We start from the raw sequence: 14,126 nt of genomic DNA on the forward strand, positions 1-14,126 counted from the left end.
TGGTGGGAACCCGAGGATGATAGGAGTTGCAGGTCCAGATGTATAGCGATTAAAATATAAAGAGATGGCTGCAATGGTGGACATATATAATGTAAGATTGATGCAGTTTTCATTTACAAACAACTAAACATGACATAAAGAGTGTTTTTTAAAATTAAAAATTGCATAATGATAGGGCCAGTCTTACTTTGTGGCACAGTACTAAGAAGTTTAAGATGGACAGCGTGGTGTCTACGCCAATCTCCCAGCAACGCCAGTTTCAATTACGATCAGCTTGATCTGGGATGAATGTTTGTGTGCAGTATTGCTGCAATCTTCCAAGTAACATAATACAAGGGATAACACGCGAGCACATAAAATCTTAATGTCTATAACCAGTATAAACTTTGCTCATTTTTATCCAGCTTCGAAGCAATATCCAATTCTGCAACCTAGTGTTTTATTACATTTCGTTGATTAAAATATACTCTGCAAGGGTAGGAATTCCCAAAATAAAGTCCCTGTTATTTTATATTAACATTATGACCTTTTCCATTGCAAGGAATGAACTGAGCTAGTGGAAGTTGGGGGATAATGTTTAAACTCCCTTTGTCACTGCATAAATGCTATATAAAACATTATTTCATATCTTCACTTAAATGATGAAGGTTATACGATCTTATTTTCAACAAAGAAGAAAGAATGCAATTTCGCATTGCAAAGAATATCTGATCTAGAACAAGTCCAAGTGGTGGAAGGCAGATGGTTAACAACCAAAGTTCATCATATAATATTTATTGCATATGCAAAACAATTTCCACGGCAACGGGCAATCGTTTATGCCATTGAAAAAGAAATTATTGGCAACACCCACACGACTTCTAGAAATTAACATGGTGAACATAACATATGCGTTTTGGAATCTGCTCTGTGTTAATTTTACATGCTGTTGGCACGGTCAGTCGATGATGACATATATTACTGTAAACACATTCCATCCTTGTTCCCTATTTATGAATTACGTAATGTGCAGATTCTTTAATAACCACTTGTCCGAAACGTATGCTTTTAGATTATCTTGTACAGGTATCAAGCTTTGATTCAATGCTTCTGGTGTCTCACGCAGTGAATAAGCTACGGTTAATTATTTACCCTGGACTTCAACAAACAATAACCAATAATCAGAAATAAATGTAACATATTTCACACGGCGACACATAGAAAGTATAGCCTTAAAATTCAATCCATCTAGGCAAGATACAAAGCAACAGAGAAGCTTCTCGTATACGTGTTTTTTAAAATAATGAGTATTGTATTCAGATCACACATGAAGAACAGTCTGGAATGTATCATTTCCATTGGTATACGTTATAAATGGCGGGACATGCTGACTGGATGAAACATATTTTATGGAATTGGCGAGGTGGGGGGGGGGAGATTTCAAACTGTTACGTATATCGATTTTTTTGTAACTCCTGGTACTTTATTTTACCTAATTTGTATAAATCTTATTCATAGATGGAATGTATTCACAATGTCTTTAGTTCAGTCTGGCCTACGTGACTCGCTTAAAATCTTACATAAGATTTATAAATAAATGTTTACGTATGTATTGAAAATCAGTAATAATGATCTTAATAATGAAACATAAACTGGCGTCTATTGCGTAGTTTCTGTGACTGTGATATCAACGTTTCGAGAATAATTCTGCGGCTTCCTATTGTTTGTGTTAGGTTACGTCAATATGTTTAATTCGTCGTAAAATCAATAATGTATCTTGTCACGTGGGGTCTATTAAGCAACACATTCATTCCGATTTTTGGGGTCATTCGCGCTTATTGAGTTCCTGTTGTAAGTCTGGTGATGTGTTCTATGTAAAACATTTGTTTATACTGTTCATTGAAATATAGAGTGCTCATTATTTGGGCTATACGTTTGTTGAAGAACTGTTATACATTATTCAAAGGAATTCTGGACAATGCCATGTTGACAACGTTACGGTTCTTGGAGGAACAGTACGATTCGGTATTAAAATTTGTAAGGAAAATTTCTTTCAGTTAGGTCGTTCATAGATCCTTATAAGGACAAGTTTGGATTCGCTTCATAATACTGTGAGTTCCTCTCACACTATTTTATTTATAACTTTCATAAATAAACTGTTTGTTAAGTTTATAACCCTTGTTTGTTTTGCTTCTTTCTGTTACTTACGTTTGTGACCATATAGTCGTAACAAAATCAAGTAACCATGCAACGAGTACTGATTGATTCTAATAAACGAAGCTAATAATGACTCATGTAAGATGATTTTAACAGAACCAGTAGTAATTAGTTAAAAGAACGTATTCCTACGCAGAAATCACATTAGTCTTTGCAAATGTACATGTAAATCATGGATTTTGCAAACGCCACAGTTGTAAAACGAGAGAGAGAGAGAGGGAGAGAGAGAGAGAGATTGAGAGAGAGGAGAGATATTTGTAACTTGCTGTGCGTGGGATCGCTGCATTTCACTGTCATCTCATAGGAGTAGTTTTCTCTCTTTTGCAGCTTTTGCAAGTGTTTAAGGTGGCGAAGTTGATGCTTTAGTTTCCTGTTTTCTGTGTCGATTAACAAAAATTAAAAAACTATATTATGGTTATGTAGAAAAACTCATTTCTAATATCTTCAACTAAATTAATCAGTAAAATCTCAGTATTGGTAAGATACTTTATTCTGTTTGACATTTTTATGGACACAAAGGTTGTGAACATATAATTATCCCTAAACCTTTGTGCCAATTATATATAATTATATATTGATAATGCTTTAGCTGTCTTATTATCCATATGTCTCTTACCTTCATAACCATTCAGTGGTGATTTACAATACAATGTTATTATCCTCTCTTGTGGTAAAAAATTGTTATAGGGACGTAGCCCTTCTCTCCCGCCCCTATGTTTCATGGAAAGATGGGTCAAGGATCAAAGGAACAAATATTTCAAAGGTCATATGTGGAATAATTTGGTTCACTTTTGGTGTTCTGCGGCGTAGCTACGTATGTAGGTTATTTAGTGCCAAACTAATTGGAGTAAAGTACCTTCACCAAGGAAACAACTACATTACAGATCTGATAGTAATAATAATAATAATAATAACAGTAATATTAATGACAACAAAAACTACATATTAATGATATGATTTGTAATAATACTACTGCTACTACTACTACTTATACTACTACTACTACTACTACTACTAATAATAATAATAATAATAAAATTATTAGTAGTACTATTATAATTATTATTACTGTTATTATTATTATTATTGTTATTATCATTTTCATTAACCAATGTATTCAAGAAGCCTTTGGTAAGAGAACCAAGGACTACTTTACAGTTGCTTTTCTAAATCACATGTTGTAGGAATATGTACATGATAATGTCTTTAAAATTATTATGCGAAAGTTCAGTTTTAACATAACATTTTCACAAAAAAGAAAAAAGGAAGGAAACCTCGTATTAGCAAAACCGTTTTAGCAAAAAGACCCGTTATAGAGAATGTGGGTATATATACACACACACACACACACACACATACACACACACATATATATATATATATATATATATATATATATATATATATATATATATATATATATATATATATATATATATATATATATATATATATATATATATATATATATATGACAAATATCTTGCATATGTAACAATGGTAACTGACTGTTGCTTTGTGATATCGATAGCCATATCGATACAAAGCGTTCAAGAATTACTAAAACGACATCGATAGAAGAGTTCAAGAGTCGAAACAAAATTGTATTTTCCCTATATCAGTTACTTAAATCTTCTGTAGCCATGGACAATAATTAAGTTCATATTTCATCTATGACAAATGTTAGATGCCATATCACTCATGCTATTGAGATTTAAGAAAAATATTGACTTGTAGAAACAAGTTAAGACAAGATGACTAACTCACATTGCTTGAAATCATCCCTCCTTGCCATGTCCATATCATTTATTGCATCCAATCTGCATTTTCATCCATTGATAACATAGGTCAGTGTCAATGAGACATTCCAGACTTGTTTCGTATGCATGATTTACGTACTTTACTTATCATTTAATAATCACTTTTACTCGAAGTTTCACAGTTGCTTCCTGTCTTGTCTACCTGGATTGAATTTGAAGCGTGTATTACGGTGTGTCGCGCTGTGAGATGCGTTACATTCAGTTCTGATTGTTGGTTATGGTTTGTTATTATACAATGACAGCGGCTTTATTTCATGGCACATAATGTGTATGAATCTTTAAGCTAACAATGGTATAAAATGTATTACATTTGCCGCTTCTAACAAACCTACAAATGTGCCTTTATCTGTTATGAAATCAACAATGTTTGCTATTATAAATCATTTGTTTAATCATTCTCAAACAATTTTATTACAGAATTGTTTCACCAAAAATAGATTAATGTTTCAGGCGAGTCTGCGCCAAATAAGCATTAACGTTTATAATTTCATTTTTTTTCTTTTTAGAAATGTGCCTGTTATAATGACTTTACGATGTAATCAGCATAAAACAATCGTTGACCAGAATGATCTTTAAGATTTGTACGCTAAATGGAAACGTTTTGAATAATTAAATTCAGCTGATAAATAAGTCTATATTTATTTGAATTCCTGCTCGATTTTCTATTAAATCTTCACCTTTCACGAAGATATTATGCATATTTCTGCACACTTGATATTTTTTTTAGGAGAAATGCTATATTTTGCAATTTAAGATTATTGTACAGTTTTTTGATCGGATTAATACTTAATATATTTATATGTAAATTCACAAAATGTACTAAATCTTCACAAAATGTACTAAATCTTGAACGTGGAATCGAGGGTTCCCCTTGATGTTGAGCCCTTTGCCCCCAAAATCGTGACTCCTAAGCACAACACTTTCAGAAAAGATGAAGTTGTTTGGAAGTGTTGAAGATGTGTGATATTCCCCCACTCCTTATCGTTTGTGCTTATCGTTAACTAGGAGATGAACGACCATGGCGTTATTGCCCGGATCGAACAAATAATACAATTAAGTATGAATTTAACGGATGGAATATCTGCGGTATGAGCAGAGTTACAGAATAGAACAACACCAGAACCCGTATTTAAAATACAACTGTTTAATATATTTCTTGAACAAAATGAAATCGAACATTACATGTGAATTATTCAATTTCTCTGAGAAAAAGAGTCACAAATGATGCAAAATTCAATTTTCCGTTCTGTTATACCGATAGAACAAATTTCATCATATGATCGAGTGACAAATTGAACTTAGATTGTCAAGATGACAGCATCACCTGCTGCTTCCTGTCCTTTATAAATCACTGCTGGTGATAGGTCGACATTTTCCTCTCTTTCCTTCTCTCTATATTTTGTCTCTTCGGGTCATCATCTTCTTGGTTGCATACTGTACTCTTTTCCCACTGTGCAATAGAGGATGGATGCATTTAATTTTAAAAAAAATAATACCCAAATATTCGTACTTTTTTGTCCTATATCGTCTATAGAAATTAACAGAACTAGCTATGGTCATTTCGCAACTTAATATTGATGCACAATTATGTCACGTAAAATTTTTGTCGTTTCTAGCTTGCGTTCCAACTGAGACCATGACATAATTAAACGTCTTTAGATAATCTATCACACCTCACAGCGGGCTATAAATTACTAAGTGGTCTAGTGCAGTCGGCGCACGTTACTCGATTCTCGGTTGAAAAGAATTCACAGCTTAGTTACACACGGATTAAAGAACTTCATTCCTTTTTCTAAGTACGTTACTTCTTTGTTAATTATCGATTCATTGACATACATTTTCAAACAGACAATCAACACTCAATATAAATAATACAGCTCATTTAAGGCCGATAACGTACATATTCATGCATGAAATCGTACAGTACATGGATTATATTATATACAAAACCACTAAATTGGAACTCATTCATGTAATAAAATATGGTCTGACATTCTTACAACCCACACATCATATATTATGCACGATTATTTCTGAACTCATATAAAAGTTGAAGTATGAATTTAAAATGAACAAATTCAATAATAATTACAAACTTTCATCAATGAACATTTTGCATGTATTTGAGACTAACCTTGTCCTGTATTCGAGATTCGCAGCAACCCATGAAGTGGAATCTCTCTCCTTTTCATGCTCCTCACTTCTGACGCGTGCCCCTTCGGACAATATAACGAGAAATACTTATTATTTGATGGAGCTAAATTCCGTCTGAGAATACACACATCCTCGTTTAGCTTAGCCAGTCAGCTTTAGTGCTCTGCCGCAAAATATTTGTATCACTCACATCGAAATTAACATAATACACTCTAGTCCACGTCTATTAATAAGTATTCTAAAAAGTATAATTTTATAACACCTGTTTGAAATATACCCAAACTTCTTCAATTTTCTCTGTTTTGTCTCAAACTTTTACATTTATCGCTATCGATTTTGCGTTAATATTGCACTCTAACTCGAACTGCTAATGAGCGAGCCCTAATTCAAAACTAAATTCATGCTCCAAATACAGCAGATTATATCCCTCGCAGTCAGCTTCCACAGAATGTACAGTGAACTTATCTCTACAAACTTGCACCATTACATAGACCCTCTCTTGACGGGTAAATTATGGGAGTTTTACTCTCCAAACCTTTGGTGATGTATTCTGAGTTGCCTCCTAAAAGACCTCAGGCGAACCTTTCACCTCAGACTCCCCTTGTCTGCTTAAACAATCCGTCACTACCTTCTCGCTACCTTTAATGTAGTGTACGTCTAATTGGTAATGACCATCTCATTACTCTTCCATTTGTGAACTTAGCTTGAGCTAAATAAGCGAGTGGTTGGTTGTCAGTTTTCAAAATAAACTTTCGTCCATACAATTAGTCTTGGAATTTAGATATTCGGAAGATAATTACCAAGCATTCTTTCTCAAAATTCGAATACTTGCCTGATGCAGTTAACAATTTCTTCCTATTATATGCTGCCGAAAATAAGTTTCCACCATACTCTTGCAACATCATTGCCTCGATATCGCTGTCGAAGGCATCATTACGTATGTGAAAGTTCTTTGTCACGTCTGGTAGTTTTACTACTGCGTCCAACGTCAACCTTTCCTTTAACGTCTGAAAGGCGCCTTTACATGCGCCTCTCCTAAAAGCCTTCGCCGGAGCGTTCTTCCTAGTCAAGTCGGTCAATGGACTTGAAATAGCGTTGGAGTTAGCAGCATTCCGACGATAATACCCTGAAAGTCCCAAGAAAGATAGAACTGCAGTTTTAATGGTCGGTAGTAAATAGTTCCTAAGTGGTTCAACCATAGAACTAACTGGGATTAACGTGTCTTCGCTGGTGCTGTGACCTAAGTAGGTTAATGTTCTAAACCCTACATGCCACTTAGATTGTCGTGCGGTATGTCCCGTTTAAGTCGCTCTAAATCATTCTAAGCAAATGGACATGGTTGTCCCATGATTCAGCTGCCATTCTGACTCCAAAGTTGATGATAGCTAGAATTTCGGACAGTTTCTAATTTCTAATGTGTTAGTGGATACAGTTTCAATTTTACGGGCCTTTTGTCCAACAGCTTCAAACTAAATTCCTTCAAATCCGTATTGGCAGCTCCTTCTGTCAAGAAGCACACGTAATCTAGAATATCGACTCTACTTTCGTATGTTGCTATGACGTCCACGTATCAACAAGTAGAACGTCAAAAAATAACGTTTCTTTCGGCAAAAGACAACTAGGAAGTAATTCCGCTTCTCCTCCGTTATCGTTGGGTTATTGAGTCACAACTGTAGCAACCACGAGCTCAGTGAGTGGTTTACTTTCGCGATAACAAATAAACAAGTTGACAAAGTACAGTTTCAACGATAGTTCTCCTCCAAGAAACGTGAAGTTTGATGTGCTCCAATGACAGCAATAGGAACAATTTTTGAAACCTTCGAACTGATGTTCTTTTTTCTTTCCATTGTAATACTTGGACTGACATCTCCGTTCGTCTTGGAGATTCTTCTGTGCCAAGTTACAAACTTCCTCCAACTTGTGGCAAAAGTCATCAACATACCGATATGTTGTACGTACTTCATCGGATAGATGTTCATCCGTCCGCAACTGCTCCAGTACAGCCAATGGTCTTCTCACTCTCCTCCAGTAAATTAATTCAAAAGGTGAAAATCCTAAACTAGCATTATGCAAAAATAGCGTGGGGAGGTATCCATACCATCTCTAGGTCGACCTTCACATAGCTTTCTCGGAGCTCGCTTCAGGATACCATTTAAACGTTCTACTTGATCATTGTTCTGCAGGTGATAGGCGGTTGTAGTCAACTCTCCAGGCTGCAACTGGTCTTTGGGTCAAGTCCTGGGTCTGAGCGGTATAGACTAGGACTTTAGCTGCATTGATCTCTTCTCAACAGAACTCACGTACACATGGGTACAAGCTAAAGGGTTAGACAACCCCGGCAAGTATACTGCTTCAATTCACCCTTCACATGCGGAAATTTAGTTGAATGTTCACGACTGGGAGAGATCTATAGTCGTGTTTGCAAACTGGACTTCTGCGGTCTAGCCTGTGTATTTTCAAGGCTTGACATATTTGATATATATCAAAGCCCGATAACTAAAGCCAGCGTCATATAGTACAGTTGCGGACTCACAATTTATCGTAGCTACCGCTTTGTTCGTCAAATCTGTTGCTTTAAGCTTCTTCACAGTACGCGGAGTTGCTAGATTAATCGTTGTCGAACGATACTTTCTTCGGTCCTAAACGACATGGCCTGGCTTATTGTAGCTGTAGCATAGGAAATCTCCTTTATGCCCTACGATACCCTTATTTGACCCCTGGGTTTTCCCTGTCCCACAGAGACGATTTCCACTGAGATTACTGCCTCCTGGCCTCCTACCGTTCTGACCATTTCGCATTTGGGGTCCCCCCTCGATGGACTTCCTCATGTGGTTGTGCACTCTCGTAGCGCTCGGCCATATAATGCAAGGTCGTGAACTAACGCTCCACTAGGAGCACAATTAAACCTTTCTGATACGTACTTGAAATGAATTCTTTCACGTATATTCGATTACACGTTATTTTGATCTACTTGTCAAACATTACTCGCACGCGTGCATGAAACTGCGCTTGAGATTTTGTAGTTCTTTTTTACGATTATCTGAAGGGTTTTCGGAATATTTCAGCCGACAGCTAATAGTTCCGAAACAGCGCTTTCTAATGGGTGTCGTAATCATCTACGTCATTTGGCGTCATCTTTTGGTAAATGTTCGCGGTTTTCTGAACAAATACTGAGACGTTGGTAGCTCACTGATCCTTGGGTATCTAATGAACTAGTGCCAACTTTTCAAATTGCACCAGAAAGTTGTCAATCATTTCTTCCTTGTGATTGAATATTTGCAGGCTGATCTGTATCGATCGTCTATTTTCATATAGTCTATTTGTGAGTCCTGAACGTTCATTCCGGTCTTAACCCATTCTTGCCTCGGCTTCGATCCTCAGCTTCTCCATGGCTAAAGCATGTTCATTTTTTCACTACGTCCATCCTCGGCTAGCAGTCTGGCCTACTCTAGCTGTTTCTCTTATCCTGGCTCGGCTACTGGTCTCTCTCTCTTTCTCAGTCCGCTTCATGTCGTTCCTTCTGTCATCTGCTGCTTGTTGTTTCTTTTTGTTATAATCCTTTGCTCCACAAATTCAGCTCACTGAATCCCTTCGCCACCTAACTCGTCCTTACCAAGAGATTTAAATTCCCCGACTAACTGTCTGTATGTTGCCATCCTAGTCTTCTTGTCCCATGTCCAAGAATAAAGGTAAAATTGGTTCTTTAAGTGTTTGCCTCGCGCATACACGGAGGTGTACTTAGTATGCACTTCACAGAACCAGGTTATTTCGTTTTTAAGAATAATATCACCACATTCTGTGGGGATGTGGTGCTAGAAGACGGGCCAATGGGACACTCATAAAGACTGCATCAATTGCAATAATTGCACAAAAGCATCGCTGTGGCCTTCTGAAATTTATAATCTAGCTGATTTGAGCGGCAGCAGAGGAAACGTTTTTCACCCGTATGTTGGTAATTTCCTGGTTTTTCTTCCTAAGCCGACATCTCCAAAAATCCGATTCTACAATGGGCTTTGCTTGTCAGCTCGTATGAGCACATCACAGTTCGGGGATTTTATGAGACGAAAATTTACGGCCACCTGTGCGGACCCTCCGGAACGTCGCAGAGTCAATCGCCTCTCTCAGATTGTTAGCAGTGGTCGGACGCTCCTTACGTTCAGGTCAGTATGTAGATCCCTCCTGATGGAGAGTTGGTTGATGAGGTCACTTCATGTCAGGAGTGTCATGTTGCTCGCACATATTAGACATGAAGCGCACCGCACACCTAAAAATCAGCGTGACGCTCCCTCTCACTAAGGAGTTGGTGCACACCATACCTCATTCACGACAGCATACAGTTCCCTCCCGTTAGTGATACAGTGCAGCATATTTCATATTCACAACAGCATGCTGATCCCTCCCATTATGGAGAAGGTGCACCACACACATTATCTTCACGACAGCCTTTGTCGCTGTACCGATAGGGAGGTAGTGCACCCCACACTACATATTCAGGACAGTATGATGAGGGGGAGGGACACCTCACACCTCGTGGCAGAATGATAGACTGTTCTTACATCCAGTTAGGGAGGTTGTGTACAACATATCAAATCTACGAATATATGCTATTCCTTCCTGTCCAGGAAGTGGTGCACCGCCAACCTTGACACCACGGCGGCCTATGGTTCCGTCCCATTTTCACGGTAGCTTACTCACACAGGCCACAGTACCTACTGGAAGGATCAGCACTTCAGTTTTATGAGTGATGAATTAGTTTAAAATGAGGTATTCTCTGATTATCACTCAGTAGCTTCATGATACGGGGATAGGTTATTGCCCAAGCACCCCCTCCAAGTTCCAATTTTGTGAAGGACAGGGAGTTTGCCTAATGGACTTGAACAAGGGATAGGGATTGGATCAGTATAGCCCTACGACATGTTCCTTTATGACCTCGTGTGATAATGTACTCTGTCCCTACAGTATAGGTGATGAATTAGCTTGTGTCCCACTATCACTCCAGTACTAAGTAGCATAAACCCGGAAGGCTAAAGGCGTCGCATCATCCTCGACAACTAGCCTATATTGCCTGCCCCCTGCACTTTGAATCACTACAGAGTGTTTTTATGCCCACAACACATCCAAGTGGCGTACAGATTCCATCCGCTCTCTGGTTCGAAGTATGCTAGACGATGATAATGGTGAACTAAGGATCTACGTCAACTCAAATACAACTGAGGTAAAAGGAGAGCAACTTCAGCTATCTAAAAAGCCCCATCTCCTTGATAACAGTTGAACGAGTTAGGAGGATGTCTTGTCCTTTCATAAGACGGTAAACAAAGTATTCCGTCTCTTTCCATTGGAGTTTTGTTCAGAATCAACTTTCAAACAAACTCACGAAAATATTTTCACTTGAGAAAGGATGTCAAGGGCACAAACTAGAAGGCTTTCCTCTTCCACTTTCCCACAATATTGACATCCTCTCCCATAGGTTCTCTGCAGGCCAAAACGTCGCTACGCAACGTCTAGGCTGGTCCGACCCTCCATGTAAAGTTGAGACACCTGTCTCTACTGCCACTTACTGCATAAATCCCAGAAGTGACCTAATAAACCTTCCCAGCTGGATGTTGGTTTGTCCAAAGTTGGTATGTAAACTGGAACTTGGACACTCTTTACGATGAGAATAAATGAAGTCATGGAACAGAAAGCTTAGTTATTTGTCACCATACCTTTGCCTGCTGACCTTTTCTTAGCCACATTGCTTAGTATGATGAGAGAGTCCTTGGTAAATCCAGCTACCTTACAATTCGTGTTAGACGCTGTAGGCCTTTTCCAGATATGAACATACTGTAGTAATGGCGTTTCTGGCAGAATTTCTCTATAACCACCGTGATATTGCCTAGAGGTTATCAACAGTCTTACTTATCCACAGTAACGAGCTTCAAAGGGCTTCTCTGTTCGAAGCCGATAGCCTGTGCGAGGAATCATACCTACAGTGACATGAGATTTGATCATCAACATCAGTCTTTCGCAACCGTTCTTGTCCCACCGCAGTTGGCTTGGGTGCGTCTTGTTTTGTTTTCCTAACGCTATTTTTTTAGCACATAGGCTATACGCATCGGCTAGAAAAAACACAGGGACGAATTAACAAACCGACTTGAAACTAATGGAAAGCATTCTGGCATAGCTATGTTAGCCACGTCCGAGACTCGAATACAGGAGGACAAAGGGGAGATGTCATTGGTCTGTAAAGGCAAACAGTTCGGCCATCGAGGCCCCTCCGTATGAACTAGTCAGATATCTTACTAATACGATTCGTCCCCAAGATTATTCGATAAGGTTTTTTGAACAATCTTGACCTCAAAACTTTAAACTCCAAATAACAACAACAAAACAGCAACTTGGGTTTACAGTGCACAAGTAGATGCTGAAGCACCCCAAAGTGGATACTTTCTAACCCTGCCTCTTTTCCTGCTGAAGGAAGTGGCGGTCTTAGTGAGTAAAATCTTCTCCAGACGCACATCTTCCTTACAAACGTCCCCATTTGTGCTCGCCTAGGCATCCTTTACAGGTTTGGACAAGCATCACAGATGATGATAGGGCCCTTTCCTTCAAGAACACGCGTTGCAAACTTAAATTTCAGTAACGACCCTTCTATCAAACACCTCCATGTTCTTTCACCACTCCATTCTGATCAAAGTAACGGAGGATGTGCGCACCCTTTTACATAATGGGTCAATTGAGGGAGTACTGACTGATCAGTCTCCTGCATTCTATTCCTGAATCTTCATGGTTACCAAAATACCTTGGTCTGACTTTGGATAGATCACCGACATTCTACAACCACTCGTGAAAACTGCATCAAAGCGGAGCACTCGAAATAATCTACTCCGCAACCTGGCGGGCTCAACCTGGGCGCTAGTGCTCAGTCTATTGTGATCCTGTCTGGGTCCGATCGTCCCCTATCAAGCTAATTGACGTCCAGCTCAAAACAACAGTGTGCATATTCTCCGGAAGACTACTTCATACTCCTTTACCATGGCTGCCAGTACTCAGGCAAATTTCTACTCCACATCTAAGTCGCCAGGAAGCATCCACTAAACTACTGGTTTATCCCAGTCAGAAAATTCCACTGTACATGGACATTACTTCTCATCCAGTATTCCGCTGGGCTACGAGACATTAAATCTGAAAAGGTCCGTTGTCGGAACATATGACAGCTATTTCGGCATGGAGTGATGAGTGGTCTTCAAAATAAGTTGTAAGTAACACCTTCGTAGGTGAGCACACTTTCTGCTTTCCTGCCTTCAACATTTCACCACATCTCTGAATCACGCTGGCCCGTTTCCGGACAGGACAGGGTCATTGTGCGGAAATCCTCGTCCATTAGTACCAGGCCACTGACTGTTCTTGTAACTGTGGAGCTCTACAGTGTCACACACTGTGAACAACTGTCCTCTGACAATGTTCCCCGCTGGACTGCATGCTCTTAACCTTGCAGGTGCTGACGCTATTGGATAGCTTAACATGCACTGTACACGATAAATAAATCAATAATGGTGGAAAATTTATCGTCATAACCAACCACTACCCTTCAAAGCGATTTTGTCTGGAACAAATTGTCTGTTCCAACAGTTAATCATTTATCTCTATGCCAATAATTTGTACGACTGGGTCTTGATACAACTGTGCCAATTGGATGATTTCAGTGGATCGATCCTGCACTCATTCATCTAATAAAAGACGTGCATGAACACAACATTCACGGTGACAACGGATACTTCTTTAAGATCAACTGGGAATATTCCGAGCATTTATACAAGTCATACAACGATTATCCGCTGTCCCTAGAAGCGCTGTCGGTGCCCCGTTCGTGGTCGTCCCCGTATCAGTGTTCGATGGTTGATGACTTCAGCTGCAAATACACAGAATGCGCCAAACTAGTACCAGGTCTCAGGACCTAACACAACTATGTACTAA

At 38.7% G+C, this 14,126-nt stretch overlaps 1 protein-coding gene across 1 annotated transcript in view; it reads right to left on the reverse strand.

Moving 5' to 3' along the window:
• The window catches only part of LOC149793650 (uncharacterized), an 87,526-nt gene that overhangs the window by 7,469 nt on the left and 65,931 nt on the right, over positions 1-14,126 (reverse strand). The window contains exon 11 of the mRNA XM_089967627.1: positions 2,463-2,573. Coding sequence (XP_089823753.1) covers positions 2,463-2,573 — 111 coding nt within the window. The remainder of the gene's footprint in view (positions 1-2,462; positions 2,574-14,126) is intronic.

This window comes from Sinohyriopsis cumingii, chromosome 8 (genome assembly GCF_028554795.1).
Source record: "Sinohyriopsis cumingii isolate HCF-2022 chromosome 8, ASM2855479v2, whole genome shotgun sequence".
Classification (NCBI taxonomy): Eukaryota; Metazoa; Mollusca; class Bivalvia; order Unionida; family Unionidae; genus Sinohyriopsis; species Sinohyriopsis cumingii.